Source organism: Ambystoma mexicanum, chromosome 6q (genome assembly GCF_040938575.1).
Source record: "Ambystoma mexicanum isolate Mex_15411 chromosome 6q, UKY_AmexF1_1, whole genome shotgun sequence".
NCBI classification, from domain to species: domain Eukaryota; kingdom Metazoa; phylum Chordata; class Amphibia; order Caudata; family Ambystomatidae; genus Ambystoma; species Ambystoma mexicanum.
The window spans coordinates 1,287,433,306-1,287,457,752 of record NC_090937.1 but is presented as its reverse complement, the minus strand read 5'-3'; the positions used below and the strand labels follow the sequence as shown (position 1 = coordinate 1,287,457,752).

Below are 24,447 nucleotides of genomic sequence, written 5' to 3'. Positions count from 1 at the left end.
CGGCTGGTAGGAGAACTTTGAGCTTTTATATCTCCAGGATGCTAAGGGTCAGAGTGGACACCCAACTTTTTGTGGGATACACTGGCCACCAATTAGGCCAGGCTGTTAAACACACCTTGTGTCGCTATCTGATTGGGTATTCTAAATTCTTCTCCCTCCTACCTTCACTGATACTGCTTTGGGAGTCTGTCAAAGATGTGGAATACGTTGGTGGACACAATCAAGTTACTTACCAACTGGTAACGTTCTTTCGACTGGATGTTCCTCCAACATATTCCACATTACCCTCCCAACCTGCCCCTCTGAAGAATTTCCTATGCTATTGCAGCTTGCGTTCCCACAAGGCTATGTGCAGTCAAGCAGTCGTTGTGTACGAGCATGTTACACATTATGGGGCAAAAACATAAACTGAGGCTACGGGCACCGTGCGTCCTATTCATAACATCCAGTGACGTCACCCTCGACGGAGGCCTTCAACTGACATCGACCCAACGCCATCGATGCAGGACGCCCTCTGCCGAAACATTTCCAAAGCAGCACAGCTGTGGACATTACATGTCAAAAATGTGGAATACGTTGGAGGAACATACAGTCGAAAGAATGTTACCAGTTGGTAAGTAACTTGTTCTACTCTACTCTCTTCTCTTTCTTGCTCTCTCCTGTGTTCTTCCTTTTCCATGTGTCAGCATTCCTTAAAGAACCACTCGACCTCTAACTTCCTTCCCTCCCCTGTTTATCTGCAGTTGCCTTACCCACTCTTCATCAGCTTTCCGTTTTGCTATGTCCTCTAAATCTGTCTTCTTTTCTCCCTTTCCCCTTTATCACGCGCTTCTGCTCCATGAAAGGAATCATAAGACCGCGAACAATAGCCAGCATGTGTTGCAGCAGATGTCAACGCTACACCGAGCATGCCTACGCTGATAAGCAGGACAGAGAGAGACACCTGCTACCGTGGTATCGTCCTTGACTCCAGATACAAAGAAAAGCCAAGCAGTTCATCACAGCCGTTGAGTCGAGAGCCGATAAACAAGAAACCAAACTGTGTTGAATGAAAGTCGCAAAGTGGCAAACTGAAGGAAATTCAAAGAACTATTAGCATTAAGGGCAAGCCAGCTGCAGAAGGGTCCGGCAACACGTGGGTGTTCATTCGAGAGACTCTGGTTGATCCTGCGTTTGCTGAAACTCCCAATACCAGAAAGCTTTAAGAGATCCGAAAGCAGAAGGTCAAAGTGGTCACAGAGGGGTCTCGCAAAATCCTCTGAACAGTCGAAAGTCTTTGACCGACAAGTCATTGAAAAGCTAAGGGAGGTGAATCCCGCTTAGTGAAAAATTTGAGAGAACTCTGTGTGATTGGCAAGGGTGAACCTGACAGAAGGATGCCGACAGGAAGGCGCGAAGCATGATGCCCTAAAGAACATTGTGATGACAAGAGTGAACCTGACGGTGGGATGTCGAAAATGCATTTTTTAAAAAGACATTAACACTTGTGAATGCAACAGGAGAAAGTGTTTTTGAGAAATACCGTAGTTAACCCAACTGAGGAGGCTGACATTCGAGAGGGGTCTGAACCTGGAAGAGAGGGAACCAGGGGTGAAGAATCCTCACCCTTAGAACGATTGTAAACAAACATTTATTTGTATATTGGATACATCAGTTCCTCGAGGGCAAGAGACCTTTAGTGAGAACAGACTTAACCATCGAAGAACCTGTTAGCTGAAAACGGAACTGTCGGCTCGTGCTGGAAAAGCTCGAGCATGTGCCGTGCTCAGGAGTCCCGCCTTGTCCCGTGCTCAAAACATTGGGAAGGGATAGACCCCTGGCAACCACATCCTGACTTAATTTTTGTGAATACTTCTTACTTTATTGTAAACCCTATCCCACACTCTCTCTATATTTAGTTGTAAGGATTGGCAATAGTTTTGTTTTTCTGTAGGCCCTTTTACTTTGACAAGACGCCACAAGGACTGCCTTATTTTTCATTTTATGGTCGAAGCTTGCTCCCATCTTAGATTTTGGTTTAGATTAGGCGTTTTTCCAACCTGCATACAGATTAATAAATACCCTTGAACTGTGATCACTTGTGTCTGTGTTTACTGTGTCCACCATGAGTTTCTTACATAAGGCTCCAATTAGTCTTGAAAAGAGGCAGTCCCAGAGCCATATATGATATTACCACCCAACAGCCTGTCAGGAGGAAGGGACAGAGTCGGGGCTTCCCAGGACTTTGGGAAACAAGGTACACGGCAATAGAAACCAAGAGGCAACAGTGGCAGTCTTGCCTTTTCAGGAATTCATTGATTCCAATGGTGTGGCCTGGGTGTCCAAAAAATGGAGGACACTCGGAGCCACTGCCAATTCAGGATGTAGCTGCCACCAGCCCATACCCTGCTTTGTGGACAACACACAGGTGCCCAAAAACACATATATGGGGTACAAAGGTGTACCCCCACCGATGGGTGCCATAACGGTATCACATGGGTGTTGTTCACCAAAAGGAAAACTGGACGAGGTGCACTGGCAGAGGTCCAGACTGAACCTCAGTGGCAGCAAAAAAAGCAAACACACAGAGAAGTTTCAGGACAAGGGCTAGGAGGCCCTGTCCCTCCAAAAGGCATTTCCAGCATCAAAGTGGAGTTGCGTGTCTACTGCTTTCTTGAGGATCTCACCTATGAAGTGGTGGGGCAGTAGTTGCTGAGTGTGTCGGGGTTCCGTGTTGGTTTATTGAGAAGCAGGAAGATTTATGCAGTCTTGAGGGTCGTGCGGAAGGTGCCTTGAGTTAGGGAGCTGTTGATGATTGAGTTAATGGAGGAGTGTTTCACTAGGGTGGTGCACACATCATTTTTGTATAGTAGTGAGATCTAGGGAGCAAATGATCGTGCAGGCCCTTGATACTACCCAAAATAAATTCTTACTCAAAATGTGGGACCTTTCCCCATTTACTCCCGGCCATGTGCTAATATCAGAACTAGGAGTCCAAAGTGTCCATACTGGCAAAACGAAGATTCTTGGAGTTTTTTATTTATTAGAAAAATTGAAAACCCCAACATAAAAATGCCAGTGGTGCGCTAGTACCATCTACAGTATAACATAAAGTTTTATGGATAAACAAGAATCTGCTCTAATGAAGCATTGGACAACGCTCACATCTAACATCAAGATCTATCCTTGGGTCAAGGCAGTGAAGCAGAGGGCCATGATGAGCAGATTGGCTAAACCTTAAGATCTCCTGACCACAGAAGAATGTTTTTGATGATCAGGCTGAATGTGCTACTTTGAAGGTGCACACAAAGTGGCTGGGGGTTTTGATAGGCTCCTGTGGACATGGTCTTGAGGAAGATCTGCTCCATTTTATGTTGATCTGCCCAAAATATATTTTGGCTCAAACCACATTTTAAGAACAAAGCTTTTAGGGCCTGTAGAGAAGCCATGGCCCTCTTGATGGATTTTAACGACACTAAATGTATTAATGAAAAGCAGCACCAAGTAGGGATATTAGATTTTAAAATTAAAGTTGTATTTAATTTATTGGGTGATGATTATGTATAGCATATGTATAATGCAAGTATAGAAAAATGAATATTATGCATTTTTAATTGTGGAAACACTTTCTTTTAATTTGTCTAAAACAAGCATTTTTCAATGGAGTGTGTTACAGGTGTGTCGGGCAGAGGGTTGATAGAGTGCTTGATTGCTCTGAAGAGGGCTCTGCATTCATTGTTGGCCTTGGCCATGGTGTTTGGGTAGTAGTTTGCCTTGGCAGTGTTGATCAGTCGGCTGAGCAGGGCGAGGTTGGAAAACACTGCAAGACTTTCGTCAAGTCTTTTTTGTTTTGTTTTCTGATGGTTTCGTTTGTTGAAGTTGAGATCTTGAGTGTACCAGGGTGCAAAAGGTTTAGGCATGATGGTGCGTTGTCTCACTGGGGCATGCCGGTTGATGTTTGTTGTAAAGGTGGTGCTAAGTTCTTGGAGAAGTGAGTATGGCAAGGTCTTCTGTTAGAGCCTACACTGCGAAGTTCTTGAATAATCTGATAGCTTGTTTGTTGCATTTCTGATGTGTTTACTTGACTAGTGTGATGTGACTAATGTCAAAGGGGATTGCCAGATGGGCTGACCAGACAGGCAGGATTGGAGTGATGTGGTGGGGGGTGAACAAGGCGGTGATGATGAGGTTGAGGATATCACCCTTCCTGTGGGTTGGGTCTTTCATGTGCTGTGGGAGGTTCAGAGTGTTGAGTAGGCAGTGGAGATCTTTCTCCATTGACTTGGTTGCTGGGTTGCCAGAGATGTTGAAGTTGCAGCAGTAGATGTTTTGGCATGCGTGAAAGACATGGTCAAGCCTGTGAAGTCTTCGCTGAAGGAGGTGTTGGGCTTGAGGGTTTAGGTGTGCTGTAGATGAGGTGAACAGGGATTGTGTCCATTGAGGAGAGTGGGAAGTGGCAGCAAAGGTTTTCGAAAGAGCCACTGGTGGCCACATCCAGCTGGGTGTATGGCCATGATGCCAGGTAAATGATGGCAAGGCCTCCACCAATCTTGTTCGGATAGTCTTGTTGTAGAATTCTGTAGCCATTGGGGATGAGGACATCTAGGATGTGTGTGGAGTTGGAAATCATCAAGGTAACAGTAATGAAAATGGCATCCAACTCATGTAGTAATGCGGGGATCGGAATTAGGATTTGTTGACCAGGAGTAAAAGGCAGCTCCTGGGTATCGGGCATTAACCGTTAGACAGGGGCTACCTACATAGTGTGCAGTAAATTTAACTTGTGCGCAAGATGCACACTCAAAATGTTGTCTTTTATAGATTATACAATATTATTTACATGCCTCTTATGTGTGTCCTTTATTCCCTTTCATGCACATTCTCAAACCTACTCATTTAATATCACATAGCTATGTTTGTATGGCTCCAATTTCATTGGGAGTCAAATGTCGCTCCTAACAGCTCTTGGTTTCAAGCTACCCAGGCTCACCTAAATAGCTCCCAACTCCTGGCAATTTCAAACGCTGCAATTTCTGCTGCATGGTTTGTTGTTTGTTTATTTTATTTGTTTATTTATTTATAATGCGCTCCAGACCCACAGGTTACCGGGCGCAGCAGCACGCATATGCGAGATTTCCAATGTTACATGAATAAGTTTTCAGTATGACAATATTACATGAATGTACAAATAGCAGTTACAAAATTACAAGAATGTACAATTGACAATATACAGATTTAACAGTTATATACATAAGGGTCACTAAAACATCTAGTACATTGGGTGGGGCTGCACGTGTGAATGGTTCATAGCAGGTGTCTAGTCGTTGTTAGCGTTAATGTGTTTAATGAAGTTCCTTCTGAAGTGTGGGAAAGGTTGGTCTACTCTTAGGTCAGGTGGCAAAGCGTTCCACAAGTTGGCAGCTCTCACAGGGAAGCTGGCACCACCGATTTTAGCAAGTCTAAATCTGGGTACTATCAGGCAGTTAGAGTTGGCGAGTCTCATAGGTCTACTAGATGTTTTTCTTTTTATTTTGTCCGTCAAGTAACTAGGAGCAGCATTATTTAGAGCCTTATGGGTCAAGGAGATCATTTTTAGGTGGATTTTGTTATCAGTGGAGAGCCATTTGTGTTGCCGCCTAATAATGGAGATATGTTCCCTCTTCTTTATGCCTAGTGTGGCTCTAAGAGCATTGTTTTGTAGAGTTCGGAGTCTTTGGGTGGTGGCTTTGTTGGCACCACTATAGAGGGCATTGCAATAGTGGAGTCGGGAAAGTATTAAGGCTCTGGCCAAGATCAAACAACTAGTATTGGATAGGAAGGGCTTGCCTGCTCTTATCAATTTACAGGTGTAAGCAGTGGTGGAGGCTAGGGAGTTGACCTGTTTGGTAAAAGACAAGGTAGAATCAAGGCAGAAACCGAGTGTTTTTACTTCCCTCGAGACTTTGAAAACATTTCCATCTATGCTGAATGCCGAGTAGTCCGGGCCCAATTTGTTAATATTGGCTTGTGTACCCAGAATGATTAACTCTGTCTTATCATCATTCGGGCAGAGACCATGAGTAGCCATCCATGCCTGAATGATGAGATACACTCTATTCACCAACTCCCTATCCCTACTATGATCCCCAGAAAGAGGGAGGAGAATCTGTGTATCATCTGCATAGTTAGTGTAGGTGATACCAAGATTGTCCAGATCATCGAACAGGGGTTTGGTGAAAATGTTGTATAGAGTCGGGGAAACGCAGGATCCCTGAGGGACTCCACATGTGATTGGTATAGGGTCTGCGGCTGCCGATGGGGAAAAAACTCTCATAGTTCTCTCACTCAGAAAGGATTCTATCCAACTGATGGCTTGGGTGGAGAAGTGAGCGGCAGAGTCCAAGTGTCTGCAGAGGACCTTGTGGTCCACAAGGTCAAACGCAGCTGAGAGATCTAGTAAGAGAAGAGCTGTCTTACCTTGATCTCTCAGTTCGTCTATTTGGGTCTTTAAATCGATGAGGGCTGTTTCCGTTCCATGTAGTGGGCGGAAGCCGGATTGTCTGGATCCTAGTAGCTTATGCCGTTCAAGGTGTTTTTGAATCTGTACATAGGCCACTTTGTCCAAGATTTTCAGAGGAAATGGAACTGTAGTGATTGGACGGTAGTTAGGGGGGATAAGGGGGTCTAGAGTTTGCTTTTTAAGCAACGGGAGCACCCAAGATTGTTTTAAGTTGGCTGGGATGATGCCTGTGGAGAAGGATGCATTGACAAGTTTGGAGATAAAAGGTGATAGATCTCTGGCAGTGTCTTTTATTAGCTGTGCTGGGCAGATGTCACCTTTGCAATTGGAAGGTTTGAGGGTAAGGATGATTTTCTCTATCTCTAGTGTAGTGGTTTTAGTGAAGGAGAATTTGCTGGACTGGGGAGTGTGAGTGTCATTGGGTGGTGGCAGAATGGGAAGGTTGAGAGAAACTTTTTTCAGTTGAATTTTATTTTGGAGGGTGTTTATTTTATTGGTTAGAGCATGTTGGATATCTGTGCACCAGGTCTGATCTTTAGTACAGGTGTCTGGTATGGCAATGGGTGATTCAAGTTCCTTCAGTATGGAAAACAGTTCCTTCATGCTAGAATTAGAATTGGCAATGCGATCATTGTATGAATTCCTCTTAGCCAGGCAAACTGCATTTTTGTATTGGCGGGAGATAGATGCAAGGTTCGCCTTATTCTCAGCATTTGGGCATAGTTTCCAGTTAGATTCACATTTTCTCTTAGTGAGGTGTAGGGCCTTAAGTTCAGGAGTAAACCATTTATTTAAATGGACTTTGGGTTTACTTGTACGCATTTTAAGTGGGGCAATTTTGTCCATAGTATCAGTCATGATTTTGTTGTACTCATGAACTAATGTGCTGGGATCTAGGTTGTCGGGCAGTGCATTTAATGTTGGAAGGATAGCGGGTATGACATTGTCTATTGTCATGTTCTTCTTGTTTCTTGTTGGGCATGAAGGTGCCGTGGGGACGACTGTAAGGGCTGGTCGGGAGGTTAGGAGGTTGAAGGACACTAGTGAGTGGTCAGTCCAAGGTAGTGACGAGATAGATGAGATAATTGCTGTGCAGTTTGAGTCAGCGACCCAGTCTAATATTCTGCCTTTTGTATGGGTGGGTTTGTTGACTTTTTGGGAGAATGCTAGGGAATTAATAGCGTGGGCAATAGTCAAGGCATGCGCGTCCGCTTGGTCATTGAATCCTAAATTAAAATCCCCTAGTACCAACAGTTGTGAGGTGGTTTTAGCATTGTTGGTTAGTAACTTGTGCAGATCCTCTTCGAAGCTCCCAAGCGGACCTGGAGGTCTATAAATTAGGTGAATGGTTAAGGATTGCGTGTTATTTATGAGGAATTTGGCAGTGAGGGCTTCGCAAGATTGTAGGGTTTGGGTGGGTGCAAGCCTTAGCGATAGACTTGATTTGGAAATGATGGCAATTCCGCCTCCGCGGGTGCGCTCTCGGTCTTGCCTACATATGGTGTAGCCGTCAGGGATGGCTAACATAAGTGAAGGGCCTGCTGCCTTGTGTAACCATGTTTCAGTTATTGCAATAAAGTCCAGATTCTCCTCAGTGATCAGATCAGCTATATCAAGGGCGTGGGCAGCTAATGACCTGGCATTAAGAAGCGCTCCTTTGTAGGAGTGATCCTTAGTTTCCTCTTTAAGTTGGGTAAGATTTGGAGTACTTTTCGTACTAGATTTTGTCTTGGATTCAGATGTTTGAATATTCGTTGAAGCTAGGGTGATAGTGGAAACATTGCCTTCCTTACCATAGTGGCGTTTCATCTCACGTTTTATAGGAGGGAGGAGTCGTCTAGGTATCTCATGAAGTTTGTTAAGTCTAGCACGTAGTTTGTTGTTTCTATCGTGAGTGGAGCTAGGCTGGGAGGTGTAGGCTAATGGTCCTAGCAGGGCTTGGTGTTTTGAATCAGTGTAGAGATGAGTGTTGGTGATTTTGTCTGTTGATGTAGGTGAGAGGGGTCCAGGTGCATGTGGTGGGGTCTCTGTGTGGCTGACCTGATTGCTAGTGATTAGGAGTGTAGCCATAGCCATGATGCAATAGATAATAAATAGGCTAGACATTATGCAAAGCTGACGCTTAGTTAGGTGAATAGTGGTCATGCAGGGTGGAAGTTCCCTGTGAAAGTGAAGTGTCACAATGGCTAAGATGCACAACACCTAGATTTGAGATGTCACGATGACTGAAAATGCACAATTCCTAGAATTGAAAGTGTCACAGTGGCTAGCAATGCACACCTAATTACAGAGTGACATAATTAGAATTGCATACATGGGCAGCAACTAGAAAGCTGGATCGGCATACAGGTTGGACGGAAGTGCAGACATCAAATTGCTGTAAAAGCTAGGTGGATCGCATAGAATGGTGGTACAGGCATGTGGGAGTCTGAGCGCAGAGAGGCTGTTGGTTAGATGGAGCATATCAAAGTTAGCGACCAATAGAATAGGAGAGCAGAATCTCTTTAATTGGGCACAGGTGAGGATAACCTAGAGCAATGTTAGATATAACAATGTTCAGGTGTGTAAAGTAAACAGCATATAGGTTGTGGGCTCGACTGAGCAGATTAGCTGCAAGCGCAGTGTGTAATTGTCTTAGAAGAAACATGGTACACAGGCACATTGGGTTTAACACTGTTAAAATACTAGGTGGCAATCAAGATCAACACAATGATTAGTGCACAAGGGACTACTTAAGCGGAGAGATGTAAATAGAGTGCAGAAAGGGTGAGATAAGCAAGCATAGTTTACTCACAACCTCATAGGATACGAACAGGGGGTATGGTCCTGGGCTCTGGTCAGCTCAGGACAGTCTCTGGACAGTTGTTGGCCTTACCCTCTGGGCCTTTCCAGGAAGGGCCGGCTCACGCCTGCCGGCTTCCCATAGGCTGCAGTAGATGGGGCTATGACCAATCAGCAAGAGGCTATCCTCTGCTGTGTTGGTAACACAGGCACATCAGACCTGCAACACGGGCCGCCATCTCGGAATAAGAAACACCTCGTGTGTCGTTATGGCGAAGTGAACAAAGAACAGCTTGCATGTGGGTAGCACGGATGTGTGCAGGATAAATGCCTAGGTAGGGCGTACTCACAGTTGCTGGGATTATTGTAGGCGGCTACCGCGTGGAATGCGCTAAGAATAGCCATTTTGGTGCACTTGTTTCGTTTTGCGTGGAAAGGATCAGCAAACCTCCAGATGAAGTCCGATTCGTCGGATGATGGTGATCGGCTGCTCCTCCAGCGGTCCGGAGCTCCTGCTCCAACTCTGGCTGAGCTGCGAGCTGGTTGGTTGCTGAACGGACATTGGCGAGCATCGGTTTTCATGTAGTGGTAGATGGAGTGCTGAGCGGTGTGTTTGGCGATAAGTGGTGATGGTAAGGATGGGCTGTTGGGAAAGAGGGGTGCCACACATATTAGAGGGAGCTTACCCAATAATAGAGGAGCCGGGGTTCTTGTCCTGGGTCCTTGTCCTGGGTCTTCCCAGTCTGAACAGTTCCAAGCAGGAATTGCCCTTTTCTTCATCTGCCTTTCAGTTTTGGGTGCCCGGGCAAGAGACATTATTGACCTAAGAGTTAGGAAAGGAAAGGAAGTGGCAGGGTTAGGCTGGTGTGTGGGGCTTAGATCAAGTGACCAAGATCCATTTGCACCTGCTCATCAACTATACAGGAAAAGATGCTGCTGAAAGGTGTGGAAACTGTTGGTGGGCGAAGCAACTGAGTGGCAGGAGTAGCCTCAATGCCGTCTCAATCTCCATCCCATTTAAGCACGCCCATAAACAAATCAACACCTTGTTTGTCCATCCCCTTGTCCATCAAAGCACTCTCCGTTCCCAGTGTGGCCCTGAATGCATGCTCACCATCCCTGGTATCTTTCTCGCAATAGCGTTCCCCTGGAGTTTTTTTTACAAGACTCCTACCTTCTCTTGAGTGTGCTTGTGGGTCTTCGGGAGTAGGCAACTTGGGTACCAGTGGCGCACAGCTTTGAACAACAAATCCAAATCACGACACCATGTATGTATGAACATATCTGAAAAAACAGCTGATTAAATTTCAGAAGATGAACAAGCAATATTTTATTTTATATCACGCTCGTACATAAGTGTTTCAGAGCATTTCATAATCTTCTTCCCTGACCAGGTTATTCGTTACTTCTTTACAACTCTAATTATACAGTATTAGTCTATTTTCTCATCCGTAAGACTTTCTTCGGATCTATAACGATTCCCCAGAGGCCTCTTGCTTCTCCCGGTTCCCCCAGTACCTATCTCTATGCCCAGGGATGGTGGCAGGGCTCGGCTCTCGGTCGGGTGTGCTTTCTCGTTGATCGTGCTTGTCGGGTTCCCAGTTCCTCTTCGGATTACTGCTCTACACTGACACAGGCGATCAGAAGCTTTCTGTGCTTCCTGTACTAGTGATCTCTGTGTTGTGCATCGGGCGTCCTGTCAACCTTGCTGTATTTGGGTTCACGCCACCACTGGATAGCTTGTTTCCCCTTTCATTCTTGACAATACCTTTTTTGCATCTGCATACGCCGGGTCTCTGGCGTCTCCTACTGTCGTTCTCTGCCTCGTTTAAAGTTGCAGGCTCTGCATCTTGACTTTGCTCCACCCCCACCAGGCGTAATGATGTCAGGGAGCTTACACTGCGCACTAGGCTCACTTCCACCCACAAATGGATTTCTTTTACATTGCCTTCAACAAACAGTAAAGGTGCAACTTTATTCTTTCCAACATGTAGTCCTTTCTATGCTGCAATGATAGATGGCTAGGGAGTTCCTCACAGAAACGTGAGTCCTTGTCCCCAAAGGAGGAGTCTCTCCCGGAGAGGTCCCACTTTCCTCCACCTCTAGGGAGGATCCTGCAGAGTAGGTTCAACTCCCTATCCTCACAGGGACTGGCCTCTCACTTGAGGAGAAGGGACGAATAACTGCGATTAGTCACACTCCCCAGATACTCAACCCCAGTCATCCCTTTGTCGCTTCCAGCAGCTATTCCTGACTTCCCGAAACAATCAACTCCTTTGTATTCCTGTTCTGGTCAAACATCTGTTCCCAGCACCCGCTGATCATCACATGTCCTTTTACATCCGGTTTGCCTTAATCCCATTGTCTTCCTCTGGTCTTGTCATCCTCGTCGGGGCAGGGCGTATGCTCAGCACCCCTTGATGCATATCTGCTGGAAAAGGTCCCTTTGTGAGGACTGGCTGTAACCAGCATAGTCCACAGATGGCGGCTGAGTGGCCTTCGCCAAGTGCCTTAAGCATCCCAAAGTGATGAGTCCAGCACTCCCTACAGCGAGTGCTCCGCCTTTGATTTTTCCTTCCTAGGGACGGTCATGAGGAGCCTGAAACAGGCCAACAGTGGTTCTTAGTCTTGAAGTCTGCTGATAGGTAGAGGGAGAAGCAGTGGTGCGAAGATACCTGGTTAGAGGTGCCTTAATATCACTAAGAGGTGCCCTAATGCCCTAATATCTTAACTGAATGCTAGGGTCTAGGGCATATTTGATGAACCTTACACAGTAGTCTGTGTGGGGGCCACGTGAAATATCATTCTCCTGGGGTCTAATGGAACGCAGAGAGCTGACTGGGTCAGGATGAGGCTGTTGATGTCACCTCCGATGCATGTCCTGTGGCTTTAGCACCCTCGTAGGTATGGCGCTACAAGATCAGACACTGTGGAAGAGGCCTTATGGCCCATGAAAAGGTCCAAATAACCTTTTATGATGTTTTGCAAAGAGGTGACACTTAGCTGGGGTGCCTGAGAAGCCCTTAGCTGAATTTCTGGATCTGACTTGATAAGTGAAGCGCCCTCAGGACTCTCCAACACAACTCTGCTGAGGAAGCATGATGCCCTTTGGACGTCCTTTAGGTAATCTCAGAATCATGCCGTTGCAGCCTAGGAGAGTGTCACTAGAATCCAATCTGGACCAGGGAGCATGATGTGATCCTATATCACAATGTACGCAAGCTACACAAGACCCATCGCTGTGTAAACTCTGAGACCCAGAGCCTGTGATTGACAAATAAAAAGTATTTGGAAAGCAATTTTTATTTGAAAGACATTGTTGCAATCACAGAAGATAGTCTGAAGTTCTTGTTTCAGTTCACACTGTTTTACATAGAACAATTACATTTGCCAGAAGCAAAGGTGATTCCCAACATTCTGACTATTGCTTGCATGTGGACTTTTTTTGCTGCAAAGAGAAAAAAACAATGGGAGACCCAATTTCTTTTATTTGACTTTTTCTACTTGTGATCTTTAGAAACCCAACCCTTGAACACTAGGTCAACCAGATATGGTTCAAGCGAGAGAACGGGGAAGGGAGAGGATCGTGAGGCGTAGAGATGAGCGGGATGTTTGGCATCAAGATCTGAGAAATGTGGACTTCATTTGTTTATTTTTCTGTTTCAAAGTTTCATCCAAGAGATTTTGAAAACACTACAAATGAAATGATGTTGAAAGATATTTGTATCTAATCTGTTCTTGATCCATAGTCAGTCCGTGAGAGGAGACGCGCTGGTATATTTTCCAGCTGGTCTTCAAATGACCTGCATCTATGCATCAAAGATTTGGGACTAACAGTCACATTTTTGTATCTGAAGGCCTTTCAGTTGTTAAGGGCAAGTAGTGCCTGCTCCTCACAACACCACTTTTACGTAAACTTGTGGTGCTGGGAAAGGAGGACACATCCCATCAGCTGTGCCTGCTCTTGATCTGTGGGAGCAATTATTTATCATCCTACCTTCTTCACTGAACTCCTCTGTCCGCAGTGCTCAACACAAGCGCGCACCTTCCATATTCACTTTCATTTTAGTTGCACAAGTGGCCTCTGCACTATTAAGTCCTGCTAGCTGCAATGTCTTCTCATGAATCCGTCTCCTCTGATGTATTAGCATTAAGCATGTAATTCATTATTTTTTTAAATGTTAGTTTTGCATGTGAACCACCACTAATCCTAACCCTCTACCACCCACTGCAATGCAAACTAATGGATAATGCCTTATTGTGTCTGAATATTAATCACTCAGTACTACTTTCAATGTAAATGGGCAAATTAGCTAAACATGCTATTGGATGCTCCTTGTTTGAAATCTGATGTGGTACACTGCTGCAATAACTATTCAAATGTACCCACATTGACAGTTCTAAACTATAACTTGAAAAGATCAAAGGGGAAACGTGGAATCTTCTCAGCTTGCGTAATTCAGTGCTCTCCTTTCGATTCATAAGTTTTCAGTGCCATGAAACTATGCAGATTCTGTGAGTGGTGGATCCAGAAGGCTGTTCTTTATTGAAGTGTAAAGATGGTGACACTGCCCAATTTGGTGATCTCGACTTGAAGGCACATGGTCTATTACAAGGGTGAAGGCCTCTTGGCATACAGTGGAACCCATTTTAAGGGCTCTAACACTATAAGAGAGTATATCTGTGGGCAGAAAGCAAAGGCTCTCCAGGGGAGTCGATGGCAAAGCAAGCTGTTGTCTCCTTGTCCAGTGTTTACACATCACAAAGGAAAGCTTGGAATGCAGATTTGTATAGGTGTTTAGAGCGTGCAATCAAAGCCTGTTGAGTGATTTAGAGATCTGCAACAGGGAGAAGAACAAGAGTCCTGGTCTGGAGACTTCTATTGGTGATTGTAGCCTGGATTCCACACTTCCTGATTGTTATATTAGAGCATGTTTTTTCTTCATTTGACAATGATCACCCGTCATGGGGCTCCCCTGCCGGTAACTGCCTGGGACCCCAGTTATGGACTTGATTGAATTGAAGGGCGTGCAAGCTGGGCTGCAGTGCTTTTACTGTAGGTTTAAGCCACCTGAGTGGGTGATTTTGTGCTATAAGCACCCCGAAGTGAAAACGCAGGTTGCTAAGTGCAATGTGTTTTTCAGAAACAGTCCGTGGCAAGTACGTGACCCATTTTTTCTGATTGGCATCCTCATCCAACATGGTCACCATAGAAAGGGAGGTCTCTTCCATTTGCATTGTGGCACAAGGGAAGCGGCAGGAAGATGGGGGTGAGGGAAGGTAAGATGGTCCACGTGTGTTGCAGCTCTCATCTTGCACTGAGCCAGAGCTTGGATCATGAGATTCAGCCTGGTTTCAGCCATGCTAGCAACCTGACTGCATCACGTGCCTGCCGAGCTTGCTAATGATGAAGATGCATGCATACGAACCTGTGAAAGATCAAGGATAAATTACTTTTAGAAGAAAGTAAAATAGTATTTCTATCCCGGTTGGGATTGTGTGAACCGTACTGTATTCTAGGTTTAACATATAGTTGCATCACTTGAAAGGAACCACAATAGATCAGATGGAGCATAGTGATGGCAATTGTAGAGAACAAGAAATGGCATGGTAGTGTCTGAGGCACTATGGCAAAGTTCTGGTCACGAGACAGAATGTTTCCACTTGTGATGTGTCTGTCTGGATAATTATGTCTTCACACATAGGTATATTGATTAGCTTTTTCTAGGGAGGATTCAGCGGAGACATGGTGCAGGAAGGAAATAAACCAATATTGACAAATATACTGATGTCTTTTTTAATGTTTTTTTTTCACTTGATCTTACCAGATCCACCTTTTTCTCAACAGGAAACTCTTGGACTCATCAAATCAAAAATTCCAATTTATTGTTCCATCTGCTCTTGAAGAAGATTACATTCTGAGTATTATAACACTGGAATATGGACTCTGTGAACCATTTTGGATTGCTGTATTTGTCCACTGTTGATCATGGAGCTCAATGTTTACTATATTTTGTTAAGTGAAAGCGATGTTAATAACCACAATAAATTTCAAAGGGTATTAGATATGACATTACGTGGTAATTTTCTACTTATGTAAGTGTCTGATTTCTTGCAGTCACCACAAGGTTTATTAAGCTTACATTTACAATACACAATGTACAGAAATATAAAGGCGAATCTGACACAAGCCTATATTAGTCATTGCTAAACTAATATTGATCTGATCTATTAAAATTTGTGTGCTGCTGATTAACCTTTTTCAGATCCACGTTGTATACTTATTTATTGAGTTGGTTAACATGTTCACCTAAGGTGCAAGGTTTCATTGATATTTCTGTCCAAAATAAACTGCCTTACAAATGATCAAAAGCATCTGACATAGACTTATGTCCATTGTCATTTTCTCTCAGTTTCTTTATTACAAAAGAAAATAAGGCCTATCATTTACCAATGTCTATATCAGAAAATAAAAAAGGTGCTTGTTGGCATGTCTTGCATTGAAAATCAGTCCTATGTCATAAACCTAATCTAACCTGAGTCTGTCCCTACCACTAACAAAAAAATAGAAAAAAAGTTAGGAAAAAGCAAAGGACAAGATGATAGGGCCGAGAGGGGAGGTATAGAGAGACAAAAGGAGGGGCCAAAGACTGAGTATTAAGGGACTTTGTGTAAGAGGGGCAGGGTTGAAGAACAGTGTCCAGCCCAAGAGACACAGATGTAAGATGTGAATTGGTGACGGACAGGAGAGCGGTTTTAGTGGAATGTCACGGTCTGAAGCCAGACTGGAAAGGGGGTGAAGAGAGTGCAAATCATCAAAGGAAGAAACCAGGGACGTCCTTTCACCAAAATGCCACGGATAGTGGAAGTGACATCACACGACCCTTGACCTCTGATGACATCAAAGGAAGTGATGTCATTTGACCCCACCCTGAAGTGACATCACGGGAAGCAAAGGAATACGACCTTTCACCCCTCGACAGAACAGGAAGTGGCATCACATAGCATTTCTTCTAAGTATACTACGAAAAATATAGTTACAATATCACTGTAAAGAGATATACATTTCATACAAGAATGTATCACCATATGTATTGTTAATATCCGTAGGCACATATTACCAAATCTCTGTGAATGCAAGCAGACATCCAAGGCCAAACGATAATAATGTGTTATTATATAGAATTTACGCTTAAGCGGTTCATATAGAACTAATATACATACAATATCACCCAACCTGTGTTGGTACCCATTTATCAACCTCAGCAGGATGAAATGCTGAGTTGACCTTGCTGGGAGTCGAACCTGCAGATCATGCACACACATTGCAGCAGCCAGCGCTCAACTCATTGAGCTATCTTACCGGCTATAGCTATCAGAAAACTGGCCACTCCAGAAACAAAGAGCCACATGCTGCTGGCCACAGCCCATGAGCCTCAATAAAAAAACAAAAACATTTTTCAGGTGTAGCAAGGGAGACCTCAGGGGTCGCAATTATGACCCCAGGCAACCCCTAAATGACGTCCTTGGAAGAAACCTGGGAGTAAACAAGAAGTTTGGAGAGAAGAGGGAGAAGAGAAATAGTGTGGAAGTATGAAGTCAAAGGGGATTAAAGTTAGGGTTTTTTCAGAATAGGGAGGATTGACGCATGCCTAACCAAAAAAAGCACAGTAGAAGAGGAAGAAGAAGAGTTAAAAAGACCAGTGAGACCAGGAAGAAGTGTAGAATACACAGGTAGAATTAGGGGGGACAGGAGAGGGGGTAGGATGAGCCCTAGCAAGAGCAGTGGAAATATCCAAGTCAGTGTGATGGTGAAATGTTGACATCACAAAGGAAGAGTCACACAATTGGATGAATAAGGAAGATAGAGAGTAAAAAGGAATGAATAGACCATCAGAGTAGAGACATTTTTGAAGTAAAATAGTTGGCACAGTCAGATGTGGAACGAAAGGTAGATGACGCAGAATCGGGTGGTGGAGGTGAGAGAATGCGATTAAAGCTCTGGAAAAGACAAAGAGGACGAGAGGCAAGTGAGGTGGAGAGGGTATGGAAATATTGTTGTTTAGCGGGGAGGAGCAAAGAGTTATAAGTAGAATGAAGAGTAGCTAAAAGAGACCAGTCTGTCATTGCTCCGGACTTAGGCCAGCACCGCTCAGCCTGTTGCAGAGAGTGTCGGGTGGATGTGAGAGTGGGTGACATCCAAGGCCTCAGAATGCCTATGAGACAAAGTAAATGCAACCGAGGGATAAAGAAGATCAAGGGAGTCCGTCTTTTAGAAACAAGAGAGCAGGCAGACAGAGAGGCAAAGGTAGGGAGGGAAGGGAGAGTAGAGGCAACAGCAGAAGAAAATGAATAGGCATCAAAACGTCGAAGGTCACAAGGACAAAAAGTGGACGAGCGTTTAGAAAAGAGGAAGGGAGAAAGAAAGATATGAACAGAGCAGTAGAGTGGAAGAGCAGTAACTGATGTAGAGATTGGGATAATGGAGAAAATAAGGTCCAGAGAGGAACCTGAAATAGAAGGTGGAGTAGGGATTTGAAGAAGCAAAGTAGAATTAAGGATAGAGAGGACTGGTAAAGTAGCATGGGCAGACTTTGCCCCAGACATGATGTCAAAGGCGGATGTGGATGGGCAGTCGCCGAGGGTGTGGCAGTCTCCGAGTGGATGGGGTGGCGGATGGAAATGTGGCAGGGAGAAACAGACTGCAGGAGCATGTGCTGAGGGCAAAGGGAGGTGAGTGGGGCACTCCCAAAGGGAGTGCAGGTCCAAAACCCCACGCAGCACCAGTCCAAGTCCAGGTAGGGCTCTCTTCAGCAAAACAGGTGTCGAGCAGGAACAGGCAGGGCTGATTACAGTGCAGCAGCTGTTGAAACAGCCCAGACTCAATTCTATTTAGCAACCCAGGAACGGCAACACACTCGTCCACAGCTGAAGACAGCTAGTACTTAGGCGGGCGCTGTCACATGTCAGTCAAATAATTGGTAGCACGCTTTCCAGTTTGCTGTATATCACAACTTGTAACTTGCTTCTTGCGTTTGAAATATTGAATAATCAGATCTCCTTTGACTCATCAAAAGAATTTATAGACACATGTTTTGCGCAGTAGGGTTTTTTCAAGGCTTCAATGTGTTTACACTTATTTACACCATTAATACGTATCCCGTAGTTACAACACCAGTAATTACTTCGAAGTCATTTACTTCAATGTAATTACTTCAAAAATAGTTCGAAAAAATATAAGGGGTTGTGGGTGAAGGAGTAAAAAGGGTGTGGCAGCCTGGGGTAGAGGTAATCATGTAGGGGAATGGTGGGTACCGCCTCAACAACAAATAAAATTGAAGTACAATTTTGAAGTAATTACTTCGTAGTAAATTATTTTTTGTGTAGTTGTTATAATCAATATCTACAACTAAACAAAAAGGTAGATCATGATGGACATACCGTTTTATGCTCTTTAGATTGTTATGTTAATGTATTCACATAATTTTTTGACGAGCACATATTAACTAAAAACAATGAATTGAAATTGCTCTCACCTTGAAGAAATATCCTTTCTCATTGTTATTGTGCTGCTTTCTCTTTGTAATTCATATACTTTCCTTATTCTATGTGCTATTATTCTTTAATAAAATGAAATGATTTACGATTGTAATTCATTTATACGCATTGCTATTTATTGAGCAAATCTGTTACACTTATATAATGGTAGTACTTCTGTTACGCAAATGGGTATTTAAGATTTTATTTATTTATATCATTTATACCGCACTTGGAGACGAGCCCGGAGGCATGGTAGCGCCAACATGGCCAACCAACACATAAAGAGTATCCGAGGGGAATAGAGAAGGGAAGAAGCGGTCATGCAGAAACACAGAGTCAGATTGTTTGACAGAGGATACTCAAATAGATAGGTTTTCAACCTGCTCTTAAATCACTGCAAATTCGTGCATGATCTAAGATCTGGATTAAGGGAATTCCATATCTGAGGAGCAGAATGTAGAAAGGATCTATGCTCCACATAGGACAGATGCGTTCTGGGAGTTTCTAGAAGACCAGTGTTATTTGATCCCAGCACTCTGCGAGCCGATAGGTGCGAAATGCGACTGGCCAAATACTTGGGGGCTTGCCCTGAGATGCAATTGTGCGTAATGCACAATACTCGGTGGGTAATACGGCTACGAATGGGGAGCCAATGTAATCTGTCCTTGCCGTTGTGACATGGTCTCTGCTTTGCAGACCTGCAACAATACGCAATGCGTTATTCTGGATCACCTGCAGCCCGGGTCATATCTTGTTTAGAAATTCCTAGCAGTAGACTAGAGCAGTTATCAAGTTTAGCTCTGATGATGGCACGGGGCAACTGTGACATAATTGGCTGATGACAGGAAGGGCCATAACTGAGCTAGGAGCTTCAAATGATAACACGGGCTGGATATGAGACAGTTAACCTCGTTTTTCATAGTCAATTCTTGGTCAAAGATCACACCAAGTTTCTTGACCTTGTTCTGAGTATTGATATGACAGTTTGCAATTTTAAAGGATGCATATTGTGCAATAAGCTTCTTCAATTGCGTTGCACTTCCCAGCATCATGAGGTCAGTCTTTGAACTATTTAGGGACAGGTTATTAACCTGCATCCATGATTGGAAAATTTCATAGGTGGAGTTTAACGGGCCTGAATCACACGTGTAATCACCAGTCATGGGCACAAAGCACTGTTTATCATCCGCATAGTTTGTGTACACCACTCTAGTTTATATAGTTGCTCAAATAATGGGATCATAAAGATGTCAAAAAGGGTGGTTGTCACACATGAGCCCTGTGGGACCCCACATAAGACAGTGAACTCCTCAGCCATGACATCATCAGAAAATACCCTCGCTCTACGCTCCGCAAGGAATGATTTTAACCACTCCATCGCTGGTTCGGAGAAATACACTGATGTCCATAACTTCTCTGCCAAGATAGCGTGATCTACAAGATCAAACGTGGCAGAGAGATCCAGAAGCATAATGTATGGGAGGATAGGTCCAGGAGACCCCCCTCCCCGACATACCCCACCTATGTGAGGTTCGTGGCTCATCGGGGGCCCCCCTGTCACCAGGGCCAAGGTGGCGGGGTGACTACTGATCGACACACAGGACTGATCATGTTGTACTGTAACAGACCATGGACACCATTTTGGAAAACATCAGGACTCAATTTTAGATACTGTCAACTTGAATCCCATTGAGACAGCCTGCCTATGAATGCTGCAGCTTGGCCCCCACTCACAGAGAGCCATGCCCTGCCCCTGGCGCCTCCGCCTCCATGGCAGATCCGCTGGAGGCCCGTTCTCACGAGCAACCAGACACGAACAAGTATCAGAACAAACACTATCATTTACCTTCCGCAGTACATCACTGTCCCCGAAGTGACCTGACTCGCAGTTCAAGTCTGGAAAATAACAGAAAACCATCCTAATAGAACAGGCCTCGACCCTGCATCTTACCCGTAACATGTAAAATATATGATGTCAATACCCTCTTTGTATGAACCCTTGTCAATGTCCAACCACACTCCAATACCTGACGATTTACAAAGATTGCTATATTAAATATAAACATCCGTGTTTAGGGATGGGATAAAAATTCATAAGTATTGGTAAAGCAAGCATGGCACCAGCTCAGACCAGACACCCAGGTTTATGACACCCGGTAAACAGGTCAGAAGTAACAGTGTCTTGATGTATTGGTAAAGCTTCACATTATATGTATTCCTCCTAACCCTTAGAGTAACCTATTGCAGGATTTACAGGACAACCATAATTATCTAAATGAATGAATGTTGTGTGTGTGGCCACAAGGGCAGAATATCAGGGCACCCGTCCATCAACGAAACTAACCGCGCCTGGCCTGGCAGCCCCACCCCGATGAGCCCAGCTGACCTATCTGCCCCATGTTGGCACCACGCTGATGTCCACCAGTCATGGAGCTGCTCGTCACAACTGCACCTATAGTTAGTCAATGCCACCCAATCCCCAAGACTATGTGCCACCTATAGTGTGTAGGTTTTATGATGAAATTTTGTAATAAATAAGACTGTCTTTGCTATTGTCAGACAGAACACTCTCGGAGCTTGCAGAGTCCTTTGCATGCCCTATTTGATTAGATAAAGAACCTTTTACATTTACCCGCACTTGGTCTTGGCCTCATTCCCTCTCAGCGGGTGTCCATTATTGCCTCTCATTGCGGGGAGGGTAAAGCCTTTTGGGGACGCTTGCCTTCAGTGGTGACCCCGAAAGCGTGATTACATGTTTAAATTTCTTCATCGTCCCCTCTGGCACGAGAACTTCCGGGCGGCAGTGGAGATGCATGGTGCGCCCGCTCAAGAGAGCTGCCCGCCTACGGCAACTGGTACGCTTAGACGTCCGCACAGAATAAAACAAAGGGTACGGGATCCTTTTCCAAAAAACCTCTCTGAGTACCGCTCGCCGGAGCCGGGGGGCGGCCATTGAGTGTGTGGCAGCGCCGCCTGGATGGACCCAGTCCGGAGAATCTCGATTCAAGACGGGCACGTGAGTATTAAGTGCGAGTTATTGTAAAGAGAGAAGGGGAAGGGAGTCAGAGAACACAAGGTCATTCAAAGGGGGTACTTTCAGCCATTAATTCTATTTGTATTTACTTTACTTTCTCTGCATATGGCCATTAGGACAAAAAAGTGAAATACGTGTTAGGGAGAATTCTCTCTTTAGGCTGAATTTCCTAACCTAGTGAGTCCCCCAGCAGCTTTGCTGGATTTCTGGAGTTTGTTTTTTTCTCCTGCCAAGAGTGAGACTCTTTTTCTCCCACTCTTGGACATGATTTATGGTGTTCCTTTGACTGTTAATGTGTTTTATGGGCTATGGGGTCCTTTACTCCATAGGGTCTCATGTGTTCTTACTATGTGTGTTACACAGCACCCTCCGTGCAGTAACTTGACTAATTATGGCGGACAGCCTTCCGCCAACAAACTGTATCCAAGGGAGAACCATGGATACAATCCTTCTCCCTTGGATACAGTTTGTTGCCGGAAGGCTGTCTGCCATAATTAGTCAATTGCAATTGCATTCAATATTAAGTTATGGAATTGTTCCCTAGAATTATCCGCACTATTGATTACTCACCTTGGATGAGGTTTTTGGCCTCAGAAGAAGAGCTTTGCTCGAAACATGTGTCAGGCTGTGGAATGGAATTCAAAATATAATTCAATTGTTTGATGTATTATTTGTAAAATTGGCGCAGTTCACTGATCATACTTACCTTATTCTTTTAAGGGAGTGTATATCTTTTAGTGACCGTGTTTTTGAATTGCTTACTATTAGTGCCTGTGTGTTTTTCTAGATGTGGTTTTAAATAAATAATTATATCTCGTTTACACCAAGCCCTGGTCAGCGTTTCCTTGTTCTACTGTGTTCTCTTGACCTATTGTGAATACTCTGTATACTGCCTAACTCTTCTTGAGGGAAGTCTGACTGCTCAGCCACAGCTACCAAGTGAATCTGTGTGGTACAGACTGCTACCAAGTGGGTTTACTGCCAAACACCTGTAGTCCTAAATCTTTTGCAGTGGTCCCAGAGGGAACTGCACAGGTTTTTGCCTAACAATAAGAGAAAATAAAAGACGGGACCCTAGCTCTGCAAGGGGGTAGAAGGCGTCGCCACGTAGTGCTATCTCAACTAGTACTGGGAATAAGTCAAAAAGTGGAGAATAAAATAGAAGTGTCTGAAAATAGGGAGACACGGTGTATACGTTAGAAACTGCTACTTTCTTTTTCTTTCTCTTTCCACTCTAGTCAGGGTACCTTAGTGTTGAGCAAAAGATAAAAAGGTTTTAAAAAGTCTGGGGACAGTTGATAATACAGGGAAAGAGGACCTTATCAGGGAGAGAAGTACAGGGCAAGGGAAAAAGGGAGGGGTAAATGTTATGCATTGTATGTCAAAAGTCTGTTAAGTGTCTGTCCCATGTGGCATATGTTAAGTTAACAACGTTTTAATGAAGTGCAAAGAAATGATGTTGAATTGATGATATTGTACAGCTCTATGGTATGGTCATCGTAAGTGTGACCCGGTAAGATCTAAAGGTAATACTATTGTGAGCAAATGTTTTTGATCTGAAGGTAGAAATAGTGTGAGCAAGTGTTTCTTTTTGCGTATGCCTAAGAATTGTTTAAGGTAGGAGCCACGCACACACTCATACTACAGTGTCAGATACAAACTAGTACAACTGTCATGATCTCTGCTTCCAAAAGGTCAGGGTTTTCCCAACTCCCTTGGAAGCAGATCCATAACCCAGGTTCCGAGTGCCAACCAGTCCCAATTGGGACCTTTTGGACCCAGTCCTGGCGCCAGTGGCACCAGGCTCATAAATATGCCCAGTCCCAGCGCTGGAAGCGCCGGGCTCATAATGCTTGGGTGGACTTACCTGCAGCAGACCATGCTGCTTACTTGCCTGCCAGTTGAGCCTCTGATCCTCTTCTGTTTGGAACTACTTTTCCTGTTGGGTGGGGCAGGAGCCACTCCCTAGATTCAGAACACTGGAACTCTTCTGGAAAGCAGGAACTCTTTTCTTACCTAGGCGTGGCTGTGGAAGGAGACACCTAAGCACTACAGGAGGCTATTTAAACCACACCCGATGGATGAATCTTGCTTTGCGTTATTCTGCATCCTCTGCAGCAGAACGCTCATCGTGTCTTCTGCATCTGATCCTGGGCCTAAGGAAAAAGGCTTACCATCCTGAATCCAGTCTTCAGCAACACCTATAAAGACAAGAAAGAACAGGTTAGCATTACGGTCTTCAGTGACAGCTCTTCACTTACCTGGTCCATCGGCTGTCACCAACGCCTCGCGCTGCATTCCGGCATCTGAAAGACAAAGGCTTACCTACTCTTCGTGCGCTCCGGAGGTCTTCACACTGCATTCCGGCATCTGAAAGACAAAAACTTACCAACTCTTCACACGCTCCGGAGGCCTTCGGCGCTGCATCCCGCATCTGAAAGACACAACAAGGTGCGTTTAAAGACATTGGGGAACTTTAATACTCACGTGCCATTACTCCTTTCCACATCTAACCCAGTGGGTATTCCGGCACCCTGCAGCCGCTCCGAACTTGTACCTGCAAAATAAAAAGACAGTTAGAGCGCATCGTGAAGCAGGCAACAAGCGCTTACTT

The 24,447-nt window shown here is 44.6% G+C and overlaps 1 protein-coding gene across 4 annotated transcripts in view; it reads left to right on the top strand.

The window, feature by feature from the left end:
• The window catches only part of PACRGL (parkin coregulated like), a 344,780-nt gene extending 325,865 nt beyond the window's left edge, over positions 1 to 18,915 (top strand). For all 4 annotated transcript variants that reach the window (XM_069631890.1, XM_069631888.1, XM_069631887.1 and 1 more), the window contains one exon: positions 15,108 to 18,915. In XM_069631890.1, coding sequence (XP_069487991.1) covers positions 15,108 to 15,164 — 57 coding nt within the window. In that variant the 3' untranslated portion in view covers positions 15,165 to 18,915. The remainder of the gene's footprint in view (positions 1 to 15,107) is intronic.
• The last annotated feature ends 5,532 nt before the right edge of the window (positions 18,916 to 24,447 follow it).